Below are 26088 nucleotides of genomic sequence, written 5' to 3'. Positions count from 1 at the left end.
GCATTTAAATTTAACCAAATTTCAATTAATCAGATTGTACAAACTGATTATATAAACAACATTTTCTTCAGATTTTACACATATAAACGATAACATCAAATATTTGAACTCTATTATCTTTTAATTGCTTTAAAACAAATAAGACGACAAAAAATATTTACTCTGACTATTCTGTGATCATGAATGATTCTGAGTAGTAGCAATGTTAAAGCAAATTAACTTTTTTCCTACTACACAAGGGCAGACAAAATGCTAATAAATATCTATTAGCAACTAGAATCTAAATTAAAGAAAAGCAATACATCAAAGATCACCTTAACTGAATATTAAATATTTTTAAATAAATGAGGATCATATGTTTTAAAGTATTCACCTAGGTTAGATAAAAAGTGGTGGTAACGTATCCCATTGCTGTGACAGATGTGTAACTAGCATAGCACCACTTTTGAGCCAATCCAGTTACAGAAAGTATTGTGTATACAGGAAATATGTTATCAATGTCAAGAGCTATATTGTGCTAGTTAAGGCAATTTTATGGTAAATGAATTATGGAGGAAAAGATAAGTGTATTAGAAATATATATACAAACCAGGAACCATGCTCTTGAATAAAATTCAAAGTATATTATTGTGGCTTCTGGAATGCAAATAGCAGCATTCTAATGAAATATCATGCAAAACCACAATGATTAAAAATGCTCCAAGAAATAAAGGTATGAACTTCAACTATTCAATTTGTAATGACATCAGCAGAAAAAGTTATGCTATGCAAGGTATTTTCTGTGTAGTATCAAAAGATTTGGACATGGTATGCAGTGTTTTCCTGCATTTAAAATAATTTGCATACAGGAAATTGTTTAATGGGGGCGATTGCACAGTAGTAATTTTATAGAGACAAATGCATTGTTGTAATGTCATTTTAAGTTATAATAGTGATAGACACTAAATAACATCTGTCATCAATACTTAAAAAAAAAAAACCACTTAAAATCCTAATGAAAATGTCAATTTGAGTATCCAAAAAACTTTAAACACAATAAAATAACTTAGCTTTTCTATTAAACAGACATTTCTTTAAAACACTCCAGGACATAGCACTTCCAAAATTATTATCACAATAAATAAATTATAAAACAATACATTCTCAACTTTGTGTTTGAAATTCAAACACCTAAAATTTTAAAATCAGTATCCAAATATTCCATGCATAAATTAAAACAATAAAAATGTATGAAAGCAAAGGTACTTGCACACTAAAATGTAGAGTATTTCAAACATTTTTGCTGGTCGCAATTTCTTTTACCACAAAAAAAATATACTTGACTTGTATTATACAATTAAAATACATCTAAAAGCTCATCAAGACAGCTTTTAAGTCATTAGATGGTTATGTAGGATTCGAAAATATATTACTACTTTTAGAAGTATCTAATTCATTTATTTGAATTTATAGGGCACATTCATACCATGTATATTCAATAAATTAAGCTATAGTGCATTTCATCTTTTTCTATATTTTAATTACAACACATTGATTATATATCCATTTATCCAAGATGGGGGCAACTGTTATCAAATACTTACAGAACTTAAGAAAACTCAACTAGAAAAAAATTAATACTTCAGATATCACACAATAAAAACTTGCAGCCCCATCCAGCAGGGCACTGGCAAGCATACTTAATTTCAAAGTTTATATTCATGGAATAAACACACACTAAAAATAGAACAACATAAATCGTTACATTTAGCCATTTTATAAACAAAATTGGACAAGTACTTTCAAACATGGAAAAAACATAAACTAAACAATGAGTATGTTAAAAGATCACAATTATCCTTAACCGGATGCATTTTTTTTTTTTTTTTTCTACAAAGGTGGGCATGAAATTTATAAGAGAAGTTCATTTTTCACTTAATTTTTTAATTTACAGAAAATAAATGCAAACAGTTAATACCATTGTTACTGGCATCCAAATTCAGAACAAATTCAGTTAAAATATTCGTAAGGTAGTATCAATATAAATAATTGCATAGCGTTAATTTTAACTTGTACTAATGTCATAATCACAAAACTAGTGTAGAACAGTTTTATAACAAATACACAAGCTAGGAAGGAGGAAAATAAAATAAAAAGCCCTTCTACACAAATATAGAAATCACTTATGAACAATGAACAACACTTTTACACAAGTTGCAATGGAATTAAAAGTTTCTATACGCATGCAGAAAAGCCTAAAGTCAAAAGCTCACTGATCTTCACTGACTTATGTGGCATATCGTTTTGTCCAAAGTCTAGCAATGCGATCATGTTCTTCCCTGTGTTGCAAGTACTGAGTAGCAATGCTTCCAACAAGTGGATCCGCTGTTAAAAAAATTTAAGTTTCAGAAACTGAATAAAAACAATTTTACAAGTTTTATGATAAAAAAAATTCAAGTTATATCCAGTTGGGTGAATATTTTTTTACATAGAATTAAATTTATAGAATTAGCAAGCAGTTTAATTTAACTGGAATTTAATAATGCAGTTTACCAAAGCAAATTATTCTTAAGAACCAATTTCAAATCTCATGAAATAACAGTTCATATCCCTTTAACCATATTTAAAAACTGAGATGAATTCCGCATACGAAAAAGATAAAATTTTATTAAAGTTTCAAAGCAACATGACCTTAACATTTCCTTGGGAGAATTTGAGAAGAATGATTTTTGTTGCTTCATTTTTATAGAAGATTTTTGTTTTTTCCAGAGTAAGAAAAGGTACTTGAATGTATTAATAAATAAATATTTTTAGAAAATGTCTTTGATCAAACGAAAATCCTTTTGCTCAAAGACACAAACAGGATTTTTAAAAAATTAATACCATTATGATATGAAACAACTCTACTATTTTACCAAAAATCTCCTGAACATTTATATAACTTAAATATCTACAACAATTGAATTCTGAAATAACATTTTAACTCATGCATTAAAAATGCTGTACCCTTATGCATCCTTCATGGTAATATAATATTTGCAGAGCGTAATTACCAAACAATCAGTAATTAAATAAAATTTTGCTTCTGTCCCAGAGGTACCACTAGTAGTGAGTCTGAGAAACAAATAATTTTATAATTCAGCTATTTAATATACATTAGTAAATGTTTTAAAAATTGTTTTTTTAAGTTAATTTTTTGTTGTGAAGACACAAAAACAACAATTCAATAAATAAATTCCAGCACAGTGCAATAATGCAAGTCTTATTTCTCAATTGTACTTTTAACAATTAAAAACGTAAATTATGTATAATCCCTGCTGCATTATTGATAAAGATCAAAAACTGCCATATTAACAACACAGTGCAATACAGATCTGTCACACTTCAATCAAGCAACTTATTTTTGCATAATATTACACAAGGTATAACTTTTTGCCAAGCCAATTAACACACAATTCAATTCTCTTATTTCTTTTCATGATTTACGACTTACAAAAGAATCTCCACGATTTGGTCAGTTTCATGAATACCTTTAAGATGTTGAATTATTCTTTTGGATTCAGTGTTCACTTCATTAAATGGAGATTCCAATCTTTATTCATGTTCTCTGGCTTCTACCAACCTACTGGCTCTTCTCTATTTCGTTTTAACTGCTGTTGCATTGCAGTGATCTGGATCACTAAAATTATTTTAATGGATGATTTAATATGGAAGTAAAAAAAAAAAAATTGGATAATAAAGTCAAGTTGATTTGGACTATAGAGATATTTTCACTTCGAATCACCATTCATCAAAACTCTATGCCCTTCATGAGAATGCTGATATTCATTTAGCATCAAAAATGAAATGTTCTATAATTCAAATCACAGAGAATTCAACTATTATTCATACAAGAATTGGTCACATTAGCGAAACAAAATTATCCTTCTCCACCTTATATATCATTCCATCTTTAAATTCCGAACATTCGAGCTTCACCTGCTAATGTCCAATTTAAAGCATAGATTTCTTTAAATAAATTTTAAAAATAAACACGAAGATACGAAAGAAATCATATTAAATTATGAATCTTTAGAATTAAATTATCGAAAATTCATTTAAAATACTTTTTTTATAGATGTACATTAAATAATTTTACAAAATATTGACATATCAAAGAAAAAATTACATTACTTTCATAAATAAACAAAAAAAAATTTTAATGATAGCATTGAGAATATAATTGATAGCAGCAATTGTTTAGGGGTTTGGGAATACATACTGACTTTTTTATACACTAAAAAGGAAACAATGAAATGTGTTCAGCTTCGACACAGAAGCAAAATGTAAATGTTCTATAAATAGGATTATACATATCAACAGGTTAATAGATTTAATTAGAACAGTTTTAGAAAAAGAATAGAGCATTTTTCAAAACTTTTATTAAATTTATTAAATATTTTTTTATTATTTTAGTTATTTCCCGTCTTTTATTCTTTAATCTGTATGTCATTATTTAAAATATCAAGCACTCTCGGGTTAAATTTGCTTTTTCTCAAACTCATTTCAAGTGCCATGCCCATATAGAACAAATTTATCGATTAAATGATAATTAAGCTCCAAAAATATTAAAATAGTATATAGACATCAGCTAAAAATCGATTATAAAATTGTATCTTAACAAATCAAAAATATTTTAAAAAATAAAATATCAGATAATAAAGTTAACAATTAAAGGATAATTAAATTCTAAATTAAAAAGAAAATACACTAAAAATTTTACTTAATAAAGCAGGAATGCATAGAAAGAAGGATAACAAAAGTAAAAACAGTCAAGGGGAAAAAAATGCTTTAACCTGGATTACAGTCTGTAAGTAGTGAACAGATTGATAAAAGAACTTTAGAGATGGTCAAAGCAGGGCTCCAATTATCTTTCAGAATATCTAAACAGATCACACCTTGACTATTAATATTGCAATGATAGATCCTTGTGCGAAATGTTACCTGGCAATAAGAAAAAAAAATTTATATAAATAAAAAAAAATCATATTTCAGATCCATATGTATTTGAAAAAATGATCACATAAAATGCTATTTTGAAACTATAATAATCATTAATATATAGTGAATTTAAATCATATTGAACAGCATATAGCATCTTAAATGTAGTAAAGTATTAGAATCAAGTTAATAGGAAAAACAAAAATCAAATAAAAATTAAACCAAAAAAATTATTAAAAAAATATTAAAAAAGAATCCGGCCTGAAGACTTTTTCAAGGGTCACCCTCAGGCAGGGATTCAAATAAAGGGATTTTTTCTGTGAGGACATACAGACATTGTCTAATAATGATTCCTCGTGACCCGAAAATCCCCTGAAATTATGCTCAAGAGATATACCATTTTAACAGAAAGGAAATACAAAATAACAAATTAGAAAAAAATAACCACAAAGTAAAAATACAATAAAAACAATAACAATAAAAACAAAAACAGCATTAAAATTAAAATTAAAAACGAAAAGGCCAGAACATACCATCCAACAGTGAAGGAAACTTTAAACAATCGTTTGTGATTTCCTGTTTTAAAAAAAGTTAACGGTAAATTATGTAAACAGAGGTAGGCACCCAGCGCCATCTATTGAGTGATCCAATATGCAAGTAAAGTTCTATTTTTATTTAAGCCAAAAGATTAATCCCAAACCATACCTTGTTTAATTAAAAAATTGACATTACAGTAATTTCTAGGAAAATCATTTTTAATTAAATTTTTAAGGAGGATATTTGATGCTTCAATATAAGAATTTTTATTATTGCAAACCCTTTTGATCCTGTTAACTTGTGAGAAAATTAGATTTTTGAAAATTTTAGAGTTTAGATTGGAATGGTAGTTACATAGTTTTGTTATTTTAAAGTTGAAATCATCCCTTTTATCGTATATACCAACTATTGTTTTATCATTAGCAATTTCGATTTTTAAATCCAGAAAGGTAGCCTCAAGTTGATTTTTATTTGTATCTTTTAGAATTAAATCTTTTGGATAGCAATTAGTAATAATATTAGTATTGTCGAAGTTAATCAAAAGTAGGTCATCAATATATCTCCACCCGTTTATTAAATTATATTTAATTATTTTTTTCTCACAGTAATGCAGGAAAATATTAGCTAAAGCACTTGAGAAAGCTGTCCCCATTGGAATGCCCTTGACTTGTTTATAAAAATTAATACCATTAAACACGTAATTTTCAGTAATATTAAAATTACATAACTCAAGCCAGTTATTTTTAGGAATGATATTTTCATTTAAATATTCGTCATATATAAAAGTGCAGACCTTTATTAATTTTTTATGAGGTAGATTAGTGTATAAATTTTCGAAATCAAAAGTATTAAGTTTATTAATGTTGTTATCTTTAAGAAAATCCAATACTTCTTTGTTACTAGAAATAATAAAGTTGTCTTCATTTTTTATTATGTCCAGGATAATTTTTAAGTATTTAAAGAAATGTTTACCCGTATAGTAATTATAACTACCAGTGCTACAAGTTACGAATCTGAATTTTAATGGATTTTTATGAAATTTAACTGTTGGGAATAAATAAGGATAGTTAAGAGAGCAAGTCTTAGTTTTAGTTTTTTTTGCGAAAGCTAGCATTCTTTTATCTAATTCCTTTTTCCCGGTGTTCTTTAACATATAAGTTGCATTAGAGTTATATTCATTAATTAAAAGTTCTTTATAATAATATTTACAAATTAAACAGAAATTATTTGCTGATTTATCTATTACTGTAATAACAAATTTTTCTTTTTTTTTTTTATTTTAAATTTTTTATTTCATTTTTTAATGTTTTACTAAAATAAATCCCACGTTCTTTAGATCTGTCAAAATCAGTATTCAATTTTATTTTAATTTCCTTTAAAATTCTCACTTTCCATTCCCCGAAACCTTCCGCAGGCCAGTGGTATTTTCTAGATAATTTGGCAATAAAAACATCCAAATCATTACCAATCGAAATCAACTTCGACAATACTAATATTATTACTAATTGCTATCCAAAAGATTTAATTCTAAAAGATACAAATAAAAATCAACTTGAGGCTACCTTTCTGGATTTAAAAATCGAAATTGCTAATGATAAAACAATAGTTGGTATATACGATAAAAGGGATGATTTCAACTTTAAAATAACAAAACTATGTAACTACCATTCCAATCTAAACTCTAAAATTTTCAAAAATCTAATTTTCTCACAAGTTAACAAGATCAAAAGGGTTTGCAATAATAAAAATTCTTATATTGAAGCATCAAATATCCTCCTTAAAAATTTAATTAAAAATGATTTTCCTAGAAATTACTGTAATGTCAATTTTTTAATTAAACAAGGTATGGTTTGGGATTAATCTTTTGGCTTAAATAAAAATAGAACTTTACTTGCATATTGGATCACTCAATAGATGGCGCTGGGTGCCTACCTCTGTTTACATAATTTACCGTTAACTTTTTTTAAAACAGGAAATCACAAACGATTGTTTAAAGTTTCCTTCACTGTTGGATGGTATGTTCTGGCCTTTTCGTTTTTAATTTTAATTTTAATGCTGTTTTTGTTTTTATTGTTATTGTTTTTTTACTTTGTGGTTATTTTTTTCTAATTTGTTATTTTGTATTTCCTTTCTGTTAAAATGGTATATCTCTTGAGCATAATTTCAGGGGATTTTCGGGTCACGAGGAATCATTATTAGACTTATGTCTGTATGTCCTCACAGAAAAAATCCCTTTATTTGAATCCCTGCCTGAGGGTGACCCTTGAAAAAGTCTTCAGGCCGGATTCTTTTTTAATATTTTTTTAATAATTTTTTTTGGTTTAATTTTTATTTGATTTTTGTTTTTCCTATTAACTTGATTCTAATACTTTAGTATCAATTCATCTGTGTTTTAGAAGTAGCTGCAATTGCGCTCTCTAAATACTATGAAGTTCCTTTTTGGTTTTAGTTTAAATAGGTAATAAATTTTAGTTGCGATTTCGAAACTGTTTTGTTTCGTTTTCATTTTAGTTTCGTTTTCAAACTTTTTCTTACTTTAGATTGGTTAATCTTAAATGTAGCTTATTTTTCTCTGAAATGCAGTTTAATAAAATTTCAAAACAAAATTTAAAGCACTCTGAACAATAAAAACTTCTACTGTAAAGCACAAATAAAATACAACCAATTCTTGCCAAATATTGCATCTAACTTCATATCAAACTTACTTTGGGAGGTTTGAATGGGTACTCTGGAGAGAAATGTATATCAAGGAAAAATACCCCTCCTTCATAAACTGATCCAGGTGGTCCCAAAATTGTAGATACCCATTCATATAAATTATCTCCTTTGGGTCCAGCACTAGAAAAAAATATTTAGGATAAAATAATCAGTTTCAGAATTTCTAATGAACAATGATAAAAATTTCAGTCATTATCTAAGCACAGTTTAGACATTAAAATATTTTAAATATAAACAAGGACATTGCAATAATTATACAGTACCAGCTGCCTTTGTTTACCAGCTTATACACATAATTCCACTTTTTAAACTGCTAAAAAAATGCATTTGATATTAATAGTTTAAAATGTCAATTTGCTTTCTGATAAAACATGAATTTAACTGAATCACTCTATTACAAATTATTGTACACACAAATTAAAAAACATATTAACTGCATATGAAAATCCTATTTGCAATGAGTTAACGTCCAAAGAAAGCAATTCTTTTCTATCTTAATTTTACCACTGACAAAACCATGTCATTGAAAGTTTTGATGGACAAATCTGAATTTCATCACCAAATTAAAAATGTGGTTACATATCATGTATCAAGTTAAAATTTTAAATAATTAATTGGAAATGAAGAAAGAAATTGTACAGAAATGAAGCTGTGCTAAAAAAACCATTTTCGTGAGTTGATAGTTTTGGAAGATATGAGCAATTCCATAGACAAGTCCCAACAATTTACCTATCAGGCAACTATAAACACACTCACCGATTTGACTCACATCTGATATTCTAACATATCTATAATTAGACACCCCCTTCTTTGCTATCTTTAAATTAAAATAGAGAAAAAGTAATCTTATTTCATGGATGGTTCAATATAACTAGACAGCAAACTAGACAGCAGGTAAGAACTATTGGTGAGTTGTGCTGCAATTAACACCTATCAAGTCTATTTTCGCAGTTGATCAAAACTTCTTTAATAATCTAAAATCTTAATTTCTTTTCCATCTTCTTTCCATGGGTTTTTGAATTGAGGTTATGGTGTGCTCTCTTCCAAGCATTCCTTATAATATTTTGCAACTCAATTAATTAAGCAAAATGCTGAATTAATAGCAGTTATAAAAACATTCAATGAAACAGTCGGAAATGTTCATGTAGTGTTTGTCTACATTTGACTATTGACAAGCTATATTAAATGATAAGAACGATTTCTGTACCATGCAAGTTAGCATTATATATGCATATATATCTAAAGAGGGCAGTGTTACAAGTCATGAAATATCATCTATGAAACAAATATAAAGCATTACAATTTAAATAGTTAAAGAGTATTAATATATTTTACCTGCAGTTAGGAGGAGGATCAAGAGTTATTTCTGCCAATTCTTTCTGGATACTTTAAAAAAGGAAACAATAACAATAATCAATACCCTAATCATAAAAGCATGCCATAATGACAAAAGATAATTTCAAGATCTCTTACCGCTTTGCACTTGTACTTAAGGCTTTAGACATTTTAGGATTCAGCTTATCCTTTTCTCGATCCAGATTTGTTGAAGATGGTACTGTTCTATTTCTATTAGCTGCACCTGATGGACCAGCTTGTGGCGATACCTCCCCCATTCTGTTATGAAAAAAATTTCAAATGTTAAAAAAAAAAATAATATGGGTAAGATTAATTTGAATATGATTGAACTACTTCTTAGATCATACATAATTTAAGCATGTTAATATGCAACACTTCTGAAACAACTTTCCTTGCGAATGATGATAAATTTCAAAACAAATAATAGGCAACATTTAAATCCAATTTCAAAGTCATACAATGGATTATCTAATTCCTGTATTACATTCATTTTAGATACAAAAATCTTAGACTTGACACACAAAAAAAGCAAATAAAACATTTAATATTTACCAACATTTAAAAGAAATCACAAATTAACTTCACATACTAAAAATTCGTTTAATGTACTCTTTACAGCTATGCATCATTCATAAATTTTAAACAAAAACTAAAAAACAGGAAAAAAACAGAACAGTTGTTTTATTTTTAAAAAGTTAAGCATTTAACAATCTTCAACATAAAAGATATTTAGTCCATTCCAATTATAAAATGTTTCTCAAAATCCAACCAAAGGCCCTTAACATTTTGCATATTCTAACAACTGCAGAATTTAAAAAACCCTATTTAGAAGCAATACATGCAAATAGGTCTAAATATTTTTAAAACAAAACAAATCATCATTTATATGCATTGCAATAATTGCAAGAGATAAATATAATAGCTTGTAGAAATAGAGGGATGGAACAGAAAACTAACTTCCACATAATTCATATGATATACAACTGGAGAGTTAACAGAAACAAAGACCTGGGCAATAAGAGGCCCAGCACTTTTCAACTCATCTTGCAATGTTGTTTGGAATATTCTAGAAATTTTTGTTACTATGCTTGACAGATTCATTTACTGCTATAAGCACCATTCAACAATATTTTGACTTAATTGTACAAACTCATAGTAGAGAGTGCCTGCTTAATCATTAATATTTAAATTAATCTTTTTTACCAATGAATGAAAATTGCAATAGAAGATCCCAAGGTTAAAGGATTTCTTTCAGCCCCATATCAAAATTCTTTTCTCTGTGAACTTCCTCCCACCCACCTCCAAGACAGGCGTTTGAAGTTTAGGCAGAAGGCCTCGTCCGATAAGCAAGCCACGGTCTCCTTTTTCTCTGAAGACATTGAAAATTTTGCAATGTAACATCAACGGTCTAACTACTTTAGCAACTAGGGCCAAATTAGATCAACTATTAAAATTTGCTGAGCTTAATAATGTTCAAGTAATTGCTTTACAAGAAACTAAATTGAAGGTAACTACAATTTTAAAGTACAGAGGATATAACATCTTTAGAAAAGACAGAACTACAAAGAGTGGAGGAGGCCTAGCCTTCTTAATAAAGGACGTCAAGTACCAAAGCATTGACATTCCTGCATACCAAACTTCAGATCTTGAAATTCAGGGTATTAAAATCTTCTGGAGAGGTAAGCCTCTAAACATCTTTAACGTCTATCACCCTCCTAATCATAAAAACCTTGCTGCAAAATTTTCCTTTATGGATAAGAGCTCTATCATTATCGGGGACATTAATGCAAAACATACTGCTTGGGGCTGTAGTAGTGATAACGACAGAGGCATTGATGTCCTTCAAATGATGGATGACAGTGAATTTATAATCCTTAATGATGGTATGGTACTCATACACATTCTTCCTTCAGTTATAACACCTCTGAGGCCTTGGATATTGCCATGACCAGTGCAGAATTAGTTCCCCAGTGTTCCTGGTCTGTACTAGATAACATTGGAAGTGACCACTTACCAATTCTTATAGAACTCAACAAAAAGCAAAAGACCTTTTATTCCAAAGAAAACTTCTGGAACTTCAACCAGGCGAATTGGGCTTCTTTTAGCGATTCCGTAGATAAGGAAATTTCAGCAGTACCCATAACTGGGAATCTTAATAATGACAGGAATAATTTCAAGAATATTAGCATTAAATATGCCAAGGCATGCATTCCTAGAGGTAATGTGAAGCGATATGTCCCTTGTTGCACAAAAAATACTGCCGTACTAGAGCCTCTCTTGAAAAAAAAGAAAAAGCTTACTTGAGGCCTCTAGGCCTGTAGAAAATAACAGAAGAACTGATATCAATAAAATTAATGCAGAGATCAAACTGACTTATGCTCATCTTAAAAGATCTAGATGGAATGAATTGTGCAGTAAAATAGATCCTAGAACTCCAAACACTAAACTTCGGAAAACCATCAAGAGTATCTGCAAGGAACAGATTCAAAATGAAGAATGCAATTCAATCAGGAACACCGACAGACAAATCTTCCCTGACGACAAATCAGCGGCCAATGGCCTTGCCGCTCACTATCAACTGACTGGCAGGCTTAATTTTGCAAACGAAGACAAACCCATTTTAAGTAAAGCCAGAAATATCGTTCACGGTTGTCGCAGCACTGATTTGGGTGATCCAGCTAACAAAACAATTTTCCATGAGGGAATTACTTATCGCATTGACTTTTCTTGATCTCAAGTTTCCTGGACAAGATGGACTTTCTGACCGTTTGCTTGAATATCTTGGAAGTATGGAAAAACTGACTTATTGACCTTTTCAACTTATCATGGAAGAAAGGACGCTTACCACAGGAATGGAAAGTTAAAAAGCCTAACAAGAATTCTTCCTCCCCTGAGGAATTTAGACCAATAGCACTTACATGTACAACTAGCAAGGTTATGGAAAAAATGATCCTTATTCAACTACAATTCTTCCTAAACCAAAACAATCTTATGCCTTGTGAGCAATATGGCTTTCGAAGGGGCCACAGTACCATTGACCAAGTTCTTTACTTTGCAACGACTATCAGAGATGCTCATAACCACAAGCCAACGCATCATACCGTGGCTGCTTTTTTTCGATCTTACAAAAGCCTTCGATAGAGTTTGGAAACACAAATTAATCATTAAGCTGCATAATAGCTTCAACATCCGAGGCAATACTTTGGCATGGATCTCAGATTATCTACAACAGAGATTTATCAGGATTAGGTTCAATAAGACACTTTCAAACAATTTTCATCTTAGTCAAGGGGTCCCACAGCATACAGTGCTTAGTCCAACACTATTCTCTTTGTTTTTAGCAGGTGCAGAAAAAGTTATCTCTTTTGGAACACGCATTGGTATGTTTGCTGATGACATTGCTCTTTGGAGCTCTGGGTTCGATATAAACCTTCTAATTTAGTTTAATTTTAGTTTAGTTATATTAACGTCCCGTTTAAAGCAACACTAGGGCTATTTTGGGACGGACCTCGTAATTTTGAACCGCGGTCAGATGACAAGGACGACACCTGAGCTGGCACCCCCCTCTCCACACCACACCAGCGGGAGGACGTTTGGTCATGACGGATTTAACGTGCAATAGACCCCCTTACACGACGGTTCTTCGGCGGAATCGGGTCACGAACCTGAAACCCTCCTGTTCCGAAGCCGAGACCTTACCACCAGGCCACCGCGGCCCGTCTATAAACCTTCTAGAGTCCAAACTCAATGAGTCTGAAGGCCTTGTCCGAGTTTGCTGCAGAACTTAAACTCAAATTTAATCCTGCCAAATCGATTACCACCTTTTTTACAACCAATAAACACTTATACAACTACAAACCAAAATGGATGCTTGAAAATCAAGAACTTGCATATGAAAAACACCCAAAATACTTAGGATTTGTTTTGGATTCTGAACTTACAAGTAATAAGCACATTGATTACATCGTCTGAAAAGCAAGAAAACGATTAAACATCCTTAAATATATTGCAGGTAGAGACTGGGGAGCTGACTCGACTACCCTTAGAACTACTTATCTAGCTATCATCAGACCTTTACTTGAATATGGATTCCCAATTTATTGCTGTGCCTCCAATTCCAAGTTGAAGAAACTTGAACAGGTACAGCTGAGTGCAGCTTGTATAATAACTGGTCTGAAACGAAGTTGCCCCTCAGATATTGTCCTTTATGAAGCCGACCTGAAACCTCTCCATGTTAGAAGACATGCTAACCTTATCAAATATTACAACAAACTTTCCAGTTATGGCATTCAAAACAACACCTCAATACTTAAGTAACTGGACTAACCTCTAGAGACTCAAGAAAAACAGTCCCTTTAGTCAAGCCTTGTCTCAGAATATAATCCCTAAAAATGTAGAGCCACATTCTCTTCACTCCTGTATGAATCCAACTGAAGAACTTCCCAGAGTTCACTTTCATTTCAACCTCCCTGTTCCCATTAATAAAAAAGAAAATGCGTCAGAATACCTTAGACAATTGGCCTTGGAAGTCATTAATAAAATCCCTAAATGTGACATTAAATTGTATACTGATGGCAGCAAAATCGACAATTTTGCAGGTAGTGGCATGTATATTGTAACTCCTCAGTCTAGTTTTTCTCTATGCCAACGAAATCCAGACTTCTGTTCCGTTTTTAGAAGCGAACTTCAAGCAATCAATGAGGGGCTTAAGACCATTTTACACGAAAATAATTATAAGAACCTTTGGATTCTTACTGATAGCTGCAGCTCAATGGAACACCTTAACAATTGGACCTATGTTGGAGATAAAGCAAGTTTTTCTATTCTTCAGAAGTTGAAACTGATTTCACTCCAACATGATATTCATTTCCAGTGGATCCCATCTCATGTAGATCTACTTGGAAACGAAATAGCAGACAGGCTTGCAAAGAAAGGAAGCAGCCTAGCGACTTCATCTTCTACTGAACTCACATACTTAGAACTGTTCTGTCAGGCGAAATTCCTAAATAAGAAGAATTGGATGGTTCCCCCTACTCATGATTGGTATAGAGCCAATAAGCCGGGCCAGTCCTTAATTCTTCCTTGTGATAGAAAAACCGACACTTGTCTGTCGCGCCTTGCCAGTGGCCACCTTAAATGTCTTTTCTTTTCTCAGGGTGAAAAATTTTACCCTCTTTGCCCGAAATGCTGTCAACATCAGGTCTCTGCTGAATATATTCTAGACTGTTTAGGACTTCTTTGGGAAGAAATTTATTCTTCTCCCTTCTTCGTTTTTGACTTTCTTCTTGTCAACAGATTTTTGGATTTGGTCTGACTAAGTCAGGCCATGGAGATTAACAACAACAACAAAAACAAAAACCCTTCACTCAGAGCATGAGAAAATGATGAAGTGAGCAGTTTTATAGAATGCACACAGAATTAAATAAATAAAAGGAATTTGATCAGGACATAAGAAAACATTTTAGAATGAAGTTAATATCGGCTAAATTAAAGATAAAAATTAGGAAATTAATAAAAATGTATATTAGGTTAAGAGATAACATTACATACATATTAAAACATTTCATTTTCTTTGTTTTGTACTCAGAAAACCCATTCGTCAATGGCTACGTGCGTTTAAAGAAACACAAAGTATGTTAAAACAAAAGTAATCTGGTTGGCGAAAGTGTCTGAAGAGAGTGTCAATAGAATCCATACTTCATGTCAAAGTAGAATCCATACTTCATGTCAACGAAGTCTGAAAAAAATCATTGAGACAATGCAGTCATAAATTGCACATACTCAAATCAACCGTTCATAAGGCGATTCACAAAAAGCTTCTCCTACCTGCATACAAGGTACAATATGTACATGAAATCAAACCAACAGACAAAAACAAGAGAGTAGAGTTTGCTGTTACTATGCCAAACATGATAGATACCAATAACATTTTTAACCTGATTTTTACTGATGGGGCCGCCTTTTGCATAAGCAGTACTGCAAACCGACACAACTGTAGAATTTGGGATTTACAACTGCCTCAGGAGTTCGTGGAGCATCAACTCGCCAAAAGTAAATATTCGGTGCGACCTTATACATAACCAAGTTATAGGTCCCTTCATTTTTGTCGAAAATTCCATAAATGGTGATGTCTACTGAGAAATTTAGAGGAGTATGTTTTCTCAATTGGTTGATATTGAAGCAGAGAAGGATCCTGTTTATTTTCAGCAAGGTGGGGTACCACCTCCAGTTTGCTCGTACAGGATGCACTGAATGCTCGATTCGGCAACAAGCCGATTGGAAAGGAATGGACTATTTCTTGGCCTGCAAGAAGCCCAGATCCGACTCCAATAGACTTTTTCTTCTGGGGAAATGTCAAGAATCTTGTTTGTGCTGAGAAAATTCAAGATCTAAACTATCCCAAGCACAGAATAATCACTTCTATGGCAAACATCACTCCAAACATGCTGACCAGGACATGGGAAGAGGTTAAATAACGTTTGAATGTGTGCCATGCCAAAACAGGGCACATTGAAATCTACTAAATGATGATAAATTAATCTTTTAGTGCATATATATAAAATATTAACCTAATTTTATGATTAAATTTTTAAAAATTGTATCAAAAGCTCAGAGTTTTTTTATGGACACCCTGTATATCAGGAACAGCACATCTCATATTGCTTGGTTAGCTGAAACCCAAATAAAAATAACAAGAACAAAATACATCCAAGTTAAAAAGGGTAATGAAACATGGAAACTACTTCTTGGAAGAAACTCAATATGAAATAACTTAAGTCCAACTTCTAAATTAAATGAAATTAAAAATATTATCATAATTTGAAATTTACCTACTCATATCATTAAAAATAATACTTTATTACATTTACAATAAAAAGGGTTCAATCATAATATTATATAAGCATTAAGAAAAAGGGGAAAAAATAAGAATTTACCCTTCTCGGCCTTCAATAGAAAGCTCCATTTCAAAACTATAAAGACTGCAGATTATGTTCACAGTTTACCATAGAAGTATCTTTTATCCACAGAGACTTCGCTAAAAAATAGAAATGCCCATACTTATTTTAACACAATTAATAAAATAAAAATGTAAATCTAAAATTAAAGCTTAAGAAAGTTAACACTAAATAGCTTTTAAGTACTAAAGGTTTTCATTCTAAAGGAGAAAAAAAAATATTTCCTTTCACTTTAACTATATATTGTAATTTTATAAAACATAGCTTAAAAATATGTAACAAAGTGTTTTGATGAAAGTAATGACCTGTGATGGACAATAAACCATCTAAAATAATAGCAGCAATCTCTACTGAGCACATGAAATTTGATCAGTTTCAATAAAACTTATCAGACAAAAAATTATTCTTATAACTCCACAGGTCTTTAAGCAACTACAGGTAATTAAACAGTTTAAACAGTAAATCTGCACTACATAAATTATATTAAGTTCAAAAAAGCAAAACTAAACATGGAAATCCCTAAAATAATCAGGAAACCAAAATTTGTTCAATTAACTTTCATAAAAACCACTGGCTTAATACAGGTTATTTTCATAGCTTAAAATGTCAACACAGTAGAGGTTTCTATTTAGAAAATATTGCAAACAAAAATTTCACAAAATTTTTTAAGTAAACTTTAATGATAAAACAAATAATCATGCTTTAGAATCAATACCACTTTTTAAGCTCATAACATTTCTGTTTAATACTTTTTAGGTTTAATATCCAATGGAATCTGTTAAATTACATAAATCTCTCATATAAGCTTAAATGTCATTTAATATACCTTAAAATGCTGCAATAAATAATAAATGAAATGAAGAAAATGTAGACATATTATTTATACAATGATGATTAAAATACCTCGAATGTTTTATTAATTAAATCTTTTTCTAAAATTTAGCTGAAGACAACAGAAATACATCAAGAACTGACCAATAATATCTCAAAAGAAAAGACTTTCGATCTCTATCAAAACTTGCAATGTCTGGAATGTATACTTTTAACTCCAAAATTCACCTCGGACAACTGGAAATAAGATCAAATTGTAATGAAAGACAAATCAATGTTCCAGTAAGCAAAACACAACAAGTAATATTAAAATACAAGTTTCTATGCATTATAGGGCTAAAGAAACTGCTCTACAAAATTAAGTAAATTTTCATCTATATTTAGTTTTATCAGATAAAATAACTGCTCTAGTAGTAGGCTAATTGAATTTTTAAGTTGAAAAACAAGAAATTCCAAAGAAATAAGAGATATCTCTGATACGCCAAAAACATTATCAACTAAATACCAAAGGTACAATCTTTATTTCTGTTGAGTTAGGAGCAAGAAAGTTTTTTGCTTATGCTGGCCTCTGAAAGAAGCATTTTAAACCGATTATTAATGACTTTCATTCTTCCATTTGAATGATCATTTTTTTTGTTTTGTTTTGTTCTGTTTTTCGCCTAATTTACAGATGACATTTTTAATTCATCATTTAAAATTAGAAAATCTATTATCTTTATTGTTATGAATCTGTGATACTGTTTACTTGCCCATCCGGGATGCTGCTAGAAAGAAAGAATTTCAGGGATTCTAAACAGATTCATATAAGTGAAGAATAAGAATGCACTTTTCCAAATAATTGAAAAGATGAATATCGCAACTTATTTCAGCAAAAGCATGGGTATGCCTGAAAGAAATTATTGTCGAACATTTAAGTAATTAATTGCTATTGTCAATTCCATAGAAAAATTATGTCAATGAATGGCAATTTCTTAATCAAATTGATCATATTCCCAGGATATGGTATTTGAATTTAAAGAAATCCATAAGCTATTTAAGTGTACAGTATCAAAACATTCAAGTGATATGACAAAATTTCAAAATCCAGCATCATAAATGTTGATACCTTTTCTAGAACCCTTTGCATGGAGAGATGCAAACATTGCTCAGTCTCCAAGAAAAAGTTTAGACTGGAAATAAATATTTCAGATGTGTAATTCTTTCCTCATAATTCCATTGCCTTCAATTTAAGACATATAGAGTGTTGCCTATTTGTGGCAGAAGATATTTGTTCTCTTTTGTAATTTCATTTATTTTCCTATAATAATCAAAGAATTACCTTGATTAATCTTCCTTCTTAACAAACCATAGTAAGCGAAGATTCATCGATTATTCCATTATCAGAAATTCAGCTTTTTTTTTTCTTTTTTTTTTTTGAAGAGGCAAACATTCAGGATGTCCCTAAATTGTTGGATGAACACCTGTATTAATTTTACAATGTGTTATATTACAACTACTAACATCAGTCCAGAAACCCTTTAAATTACTTTCATACTGCTTTTTGCAACTCTTGAAAATTCAAGATCATTAGGAGATGCTTGTAACAGAAAATTCTTGAGGATGAGTGATGCTATCCACTATTGGCCCACATGTTGCAATAATAGATTTTGAGCCCTCAGTCTAGGGTTTATTGTCCAAATTCAGAATTCAAGCATTAATGGCATTCTTTTTCAAAACAATGAGTGTTCTTGGTACAAGGACACCATTCTGGGAGACTTGGAAAGGAAAATCCATTAAAGCATGCATGAATTGTTTAGAACTTTCAAGAACTCTTTGGACAAGACATTCTGATCATGCTGATATTATACTACTCTCTTTTTCATGATTATAGATCATAATTTTGAATATTGTACTCCAGTTAAAAATAAAGAAATTATCTTTAATTCCATTTGTATCTCATTTTTGTCCAGTCTACAATAAAATTAAATTTTTGCAGAAAATCCAGCATGAGAATATATGTTTCAATGATAGCAACAATGTAAAACCTGTCTTAGAATTTCCTTGGATCCATAGTCGAATGATATACGAAAAAATAATCCAAAAAGTTGTATAAGAAAAATTTAATATAACTCATCTTTTAACATGTAATGCAGCTGGAGAACCTGAGTCACTGATAGTGATCTATGGGTAGTAAAATAGGGCCATTATGGCAGAGTGCATTATGAATCACATACGAAGGAGAGTCTGCAAATTTTAATGCAATCATAACATGAAATCACACACACTTTTCAATTTTTTTTAGAAAGTCAACTTTCATAATTAATATTTTACTAGTTATACACGATTGCTTACATTTCAAGTATGATAGAATTCTTCAACGAGTGACAGAGACTATGTCTCCAAATCAGAAAATCCTTGAATGACAAGAAACATTTTATAAGTATATCAAGAATATTTTTGAGCTATATTTGAAAAAGAAAGGAATACAGAAAATGCCTATGATACTTTTTATGATGAATGTGTTTCTCATCTACCTTAGCATCTTAGTACTTTCTATTTGGTTCAAAGCATTGTGTTAGTAACTTTTTTCCCAAATGCAATTCATCTTCTTCAACCGATGCATGTTGCTTTCCATGCTCTTAAGACTATTTGGAAACAAGAGGTTATGAGTTTTCAAATACAATACAGGAAATCAAATATAGAAGCAAGTTTTTCCAGGATTTGTGAAATCAGCTCTCAATCGCTTATCACCCGAAACTATCTCAAATGGATTTAGGGCATGCAACATATGCAATAGGATCCAAAGAAATTAACCCTCTTAAAGGTAATAAAATCTCAAAGATCAACATACCAATCTAAAGGGAAGACCATTTTCTAAAAATATTAGAAGAAAAAACTGGTGAAACAATGTAGGAGAATGGAATGGCCTTCTAGAACAAACAGATTTATAGTATTTTATGGTTGGAAGCAAAGTCGTCATCCCATTTACAGGTATGCTATAACATATAGAAATATTAATAATTAAAAATATACCATTTTAAAATCATGAAAAATTGATATAATTTTTCAGTCCTCAAATAAGCTTAATGTTGAAACATTGAGAAAAAAATTGATTTAGATGTTCAAATGCCAGTTGAAATCTTTACAGACCCAAGAATCACTAGATACGAATTCTACAGATGATTAGGCAACAGTCATTCAATATAACATTGAAACTGTAAAAGAAAAGACATATTCAAGTATTGGTTGGGTTCTGTAATGAAGCAAAGAATAATGACTATTCCACTGTTGGATCATCAAAAAATATCCTATCACCATTTAAGAGGGCTTTTTCCCAAATACAGAGGGCAGATGATAAAAGATAAAACACAAGAAGTTTCCTGCTGTGGTTACATCACCACAAATAATAATCCATTGTAAGAAAGAAGATGCTAAAAAAGTAAAAATCAGCTGAAAAAAACACGAGAAAAAGAAAGAAGAAAAATTGAAAAGGGACAGAAAAAAAAAAATCAAGTACACAAAATGAACCAGATCTTCTTTAAAGTCTTCAATTTCATATTGTGATTTTATAGTGAATGAATTGAGTGGCTTGGATTATGGCAAGAACACGGAAGAGCACAGTTGAAAAATCAATTTATTCTTGCGTCCCAAATTGGAGGGGAGAAAAAATGTTTATCAGTGCATAATTCAGAATATAAAAGATAAAGAAATACATATTCAGGAACTAAAATTTACAAAAAATACTTGATATGTTATGCTGAAAATGATTTATTCAGCATAACATATCAAGACTTAATATCTAAAATGTCCCAACCAGAGCTTAAAATAAAAGATCAACAATTAACACATACTTTTAATAAAAAATAGGATGTTACAGAAAAAATATAAATCTCATGTGCCTAAAATCTATAAATAAAACGTTTCACCTATATCAAGCCATTTTTATTGTATTTTTTAAAGTGATATTAATGTATTATTATTATTACTACCTATAATGATTTTCTTTTCTTTTTTCTTTAGCACATTTGACAAATATGGGTAGTCCATTTGTGGTTATTATTAGCACAACAAAAATGGCCATTTCAGACAGATAAAATGATTGAAATTTTTATTTGAAAAATTATAATTATTTTGATATCTCATACGATTATCATTTAAGAATTTGAACAACCATAAAAAATATAAATTAACTGAACTTCTCTAAAGTTTATATAACTGGAGATATATTCGATGTATAAATTTGATTCAATTTGACTAAATTTTACAATTTATTCTAAAAATGGCTAACTGACCTCCATCTTCACAGAACAAAAGAAAAATCAAAAATGATTTTTTAGAGATCAAATATAAATTACTTTCACTTAAAAATAAAATGATTAATTTTAAAATAGATGAGTGGCGATGTTTTAGACCTCATCAATTAAATATAAAAATAAAGTTGATTTATATAATAAAATTAAAGCATAAGGTGAGATTTATCTATAAATGGGCCAAATAAATAATTTAATTAAATTGTTGCCTCCAAATTGAGTATGCAGGATTAATGATCAGATGGATTTTAGATTTTTCTTAATCTAAGAGAATGCACATTATAAAGAGAGTGAAGATGCACATGAAAGGGGGAGGGCAACCCGATATATTTTCTTAATTAAAAAATGTAACATTAATAAACTATATTTGTTTTAAATTATCAATGCAAACATTTCAAGCCAGACAAGAATAAATTTTAAAAAAAATAAATTAAAAAGCATTCTTTATGTTTAAAATGTACTACATAATATAAAGAGAATGAATATACATATATATTGCATTTTTTAAGTTTGTCAGAAATGTTTAGTTTCTTTGGCATTGGCTCCTCGAGACTTTCTTAAATTTGCAATATGACATTTGGCAACCTCTCTGTGACGTGAATAATGCAAAGGCTTGCATCTTAATATTTTTCCTCCAGAATTTTGTAAGCGACTGTTATAAATAAAAAAGCAACATGGAAGAATTTATAATAAAGAGTTTAAAAAAAAAACTACTACTTAAGCCATATAGTTGAAACTTAAGCTATGGAAAAGTTTGTTCCAATTGCATCCAAAACAATAATTCTTTTTAACAGATTATTGATTGCAATCACTTTCGACTTTTTACAGTCTCCTTTGTTTTCATCAATGCTATAATAATTACATAATGTTGATATAAAAAATAATGCTTCTAATTTTTTTTAGGTTCATAAAAAAAACTGCCTTTTTTTCCCCTTGAAATTTGAATACATAACTGTAGGGTGAAGGTTTTCTTTAATCCCAATAAATTTAAAAGGTTATTCACTCTTTGTTTTCTAAATAGCACCTAAAATTCTTTTTTCGCAGTAAATTTTCTGAAAGCAGATAAAGACATACCAGTTACCAGAGTTGCATTACTTTGTACACCCGGAAGTGTACAAAGTTCGGATCACTCTTACAAGTACACTCTTTACTCACCTTACTGGCACAGTTATCTAGTATATATAAATCTGAGTACCAGCATAAACCTCCATTTTAAAAGTATAAATAAAATGTTCTGGTATAATTCATTTTCTCATCATAATATAAACAGACATAACTTTTCTTTACTCGGCTGAACTAAAAAAAAAAATCCGATTTGAAGATGCAAAATGGTGCTCTTAACCTGAACTCTAACTGAAAAAAAGATCTTTAAACATGTTCTATCAGTTTTAACACCTTTCTACCCAAAGAAAGTCAGTGTTTACATCTTATGTGGTGTGCAAAACATCATCATAAACATGTTGATTAAATAAAAAATAAAAAAAAATTAATATAATAGCCATTCTATCATAAGAAAATATCAGTAGTTTTAATCTAACCCATTTTCAACAGCACATTAGAAATATTTAAACTCTTGATTAAGGAAAATAAATTATTTCTGATATTTCTAAAACAAATTAAAAACTTTGCAAAACAGATATCATCTAATTATATCTAAAAACTCTTAAGAAACTACTTAATAAATTTAAAAAATCAAGACCTGATACTCACATGCTTGTATTTGCAAAACTGTGGATAATTAGAGTACTATTGTACATCTTCTGCATATATCATTTTATAGTCTAAACAATCAAAATGAACTAAATCATTTATATCTTTTTCATTTCTAATAACTATAATCAAAACAATAAGTGTGTCAAGATATGCAGACCTCACACTCTCATTGTACACAAAGTAAAATAATCATTAGAACACAAGTTTTAATTATAGAAGATATACATAATTCCATTAGAATATATTCTCCCTGTCAAATAAACATGTCACTTATTTAACAAAACAAAGATATATTGAAAATATTTCCAAGAAGAAAAAGATTATTTGACAGACTGATTGTTAATCTGTATTGCAATAGAAATTATTACACACTTTGACATAATAATGCAACTTTAATTATTTGCTTACATCAGGGGTGTTTGTGGGACCCCAAAAAATCCCCTGAAACTTTTACGGACTTACTACCGACATTTTGTAGTTTCGAGAAGGGGGGGGGGGAGAAATGAAAAATTACAATTATGCAGTATTGAATGACCTAATTATAAAAGTTCAATGAATTACTTTTTTTGCAAAATTAAGACCTTTGAACCCAGATCACGTGATCGCACATCTGGTCGAACGAAGTCTCTCCCTTTTTTTTCTGCCGCGCCTACTTGCCGAAAAGAATCCAGAAGAGAATGTCCGAGAACCGGGGGAATGAGTCATAACTCGCAATAAGGAATGAACAAAAAAGAAGTTTTTTCCCCCTTTTCACGCATTATCACTGCCTTTGGAGAAAGAAAGGAAAAGTTTTCACTACACACACTGACCTTGCGTTTTCTGCTTTCAAAGCAAACAAAATTACCCAGATCAAAATAAATAATTCATTATTATTCCTACTTCCTTTTGAACGACGATCCCCGGAATTTCCGGGTATCGAAGTTCAAAATCCCCGGAGCACAAACACCCCTGTTACATAACACTTAAGTAATTTATAATTAAGCTTAAATATTTATTATTCTACTTTTTATGGATCAACATCTTACCTAAGTTTTTAATTTATAGCAATGCAAATGTTTTTTTTTTTTTTTTTTTTTTTTTTTTGTAATTAACCGTCTATAGATAGTTTTTGAAATATTGGAATTAAAAAATATTTCAAAAATAATAAAATCTAAGAAATTGTACAAATAAAAATATACTCAAGTGGATCTTTGATTTTTGTTAAATGGCATGCTATCTTAAAAATTGTAATAATTTTTTCAAGTTATAGTTGAAATGCCAAATGTTCAGTTCCCACAATATGGTCTTTCAATAAAATTGCATGAGAACTGATGGTAAGATAATCAGACAGCTGAAACTTGATGAAAAGATATATATTCTTTAAAACATACCATCTATTTACAAGGTTTTGTACAGAAATGTCCATGTGTTCTGTGAATTTGATTTGGATAAAAGTATTATGTAAAACTAAAAATGACTAATCAAAAGCCATTTTGACAGAAAGGATGCATAATTATCAAATCGTATATTTAATACACCAAACTCTACTTTTATCTATACCACAAATTTGCATAATGAATATTTACAGAAGTTAGATGTATGTACACCTTATTTCTAAATTATAGTTTCCCAGCAAAATACTGGAATTCTTATTTACATAAAAACAAATGTTAAGAATAATAAAACAACTAGTAACAAGTATAAGCAATGTCATAACTCAGAAACAAGGTTTGTGTATGTTTCTATGTCCATAAAATATAAATGTTGAAGCTAGATTATTTTATGACTGGATGTCAATCTTAGAACTTAAGAGTACTATATCTAAAGCATAATAAATTCGATAAAACTAAAAAAGGTACAGAGTTTTCACTGACCTCTACAAAATCGCGCCACACAATAGAAAACTAGGCAAATATCAATTGAATATAATTAGGTTACTATGTTTGGCAATTTATAGCCTTTTAAAAAATTTGTAAGCGACTGCTTACATTTACCATAATTCGTTAGTTGATATAAAAACAGTGAAAAATATTCGTAAACACGTAAATTAGCTCCTAATTCATTCAATCAAAAATTCCAAACCTTATTAATGATCACAAGACTTTATTTTTTACACAACATATAAATATAAAATTAAAATGTTAGTATAAAATGCGATAATTCACACTATTTGCATACTTTTAAAAAATGTTCAGCGAGATTCAACAAAAAAATAAAGTCAAATCTACGATTATTTTATAACGCAATAGAAGCAACTATGTAATATGGTACGGAATGCATGATACCATACCATATTGCACATTTTGATTTTTGAGTTTATTCAATCTGGCTGTTCAATCTTCTGTTTTGTATTTAACATTTTAAAACAAACAAAAAAATCTTACTATTTTCCCAGTAACAGAATAAAAAACATGTTTTATTTCATATAAATTGACAGTCCAGTAATAAGTTCAGCAAAAACCGGTACTTTCCACATTATTCTAGAAAAATGGGACAGAGAGAGAATGTTCCAAAAAAAAATTTTTAGAAGCGTTAAATCTGTAACTTACCAAATAAAACTGCATTTGTAGATCTGTTATGCTGAAAACCGCATGATCAATAAGAATCAGGATTATAGAAAGAAATTAACAGAAAGCCATGCGAGATAAAGAGCAAGTGTTGCCAAAACAAGAATCTAAATTCTACTGGACAATGGACTACAACGGTAAACAATGAGCCACAATGCACTAGATTCGCTACTTCCGGTCTAA

General features: G+C 30.0%; 1 protein-coding gene across 2 annotated transcripts; it reads right to left on the bottom strand.

Moving 5' to 3' along the window:
- Window positions 1-1764: 1764 nt before the first annotated feature.
- On the bottom strand, window positions 1765-26028 carry LOC129960285 (ubiquitin-conjugating enzyme E2-24 kDa-like). Of its 2 annotated transcripts, XM_056073590.1 has the most exons (8): window positions 25888-25993; window positions 17502-17594; window positions 16506-16606; window positions 9688-9828; window positions 9550-9600; window positions 8202-8334; window positions 4815-4962; window positions 1765-2364 (listed from the first exon to the last, which is right to left on the bottom strand). In XM_056073590.1, exons 3-8 carry the CDS (start codon window positions 16532-16534, stop codon window positions 2267-2269), a joined length of 600 nt encoding a protein of 199 aa, XP_055929565.1. In that variant the 5' UTR covers window positions 16535-16606; window positions 17502-17594; window positions 25888-25993; the 3' UTR covers window positions 1765-2266. The 2 variants fall into 2 exon arrangements, with proteins under 2 accessions (XP_055929565.1, XP_055929564.1); XM_056073589.1 differs by lacking the exon at window positions 17502-17594 and having other exon boundaries at window positions 25888-26028.
- Between the last annotated feature and the right edge of the window lie 60 nt (window positions 26029-26088).

Source organism: Argiope bruennichi, chromosome X2, assembly GCF_947563725.1.
Source record: "Argiope bruennichi chromosome X2, qqArgBrue1.1, whole genome shotgun sequence".
In the NCBI taxonomy this organism is placed as follows: domain Eukaryota; kingdom Metazoa; phylum Arthropoda; class Arachnida; order Araneae; family Araneidae; genus Argiope; species Argiope bruennichi.
Note: the sequence above shows the minus strand (reverse complement) of the source record. Positions and strands in the feature narration are given on the sequence as shown.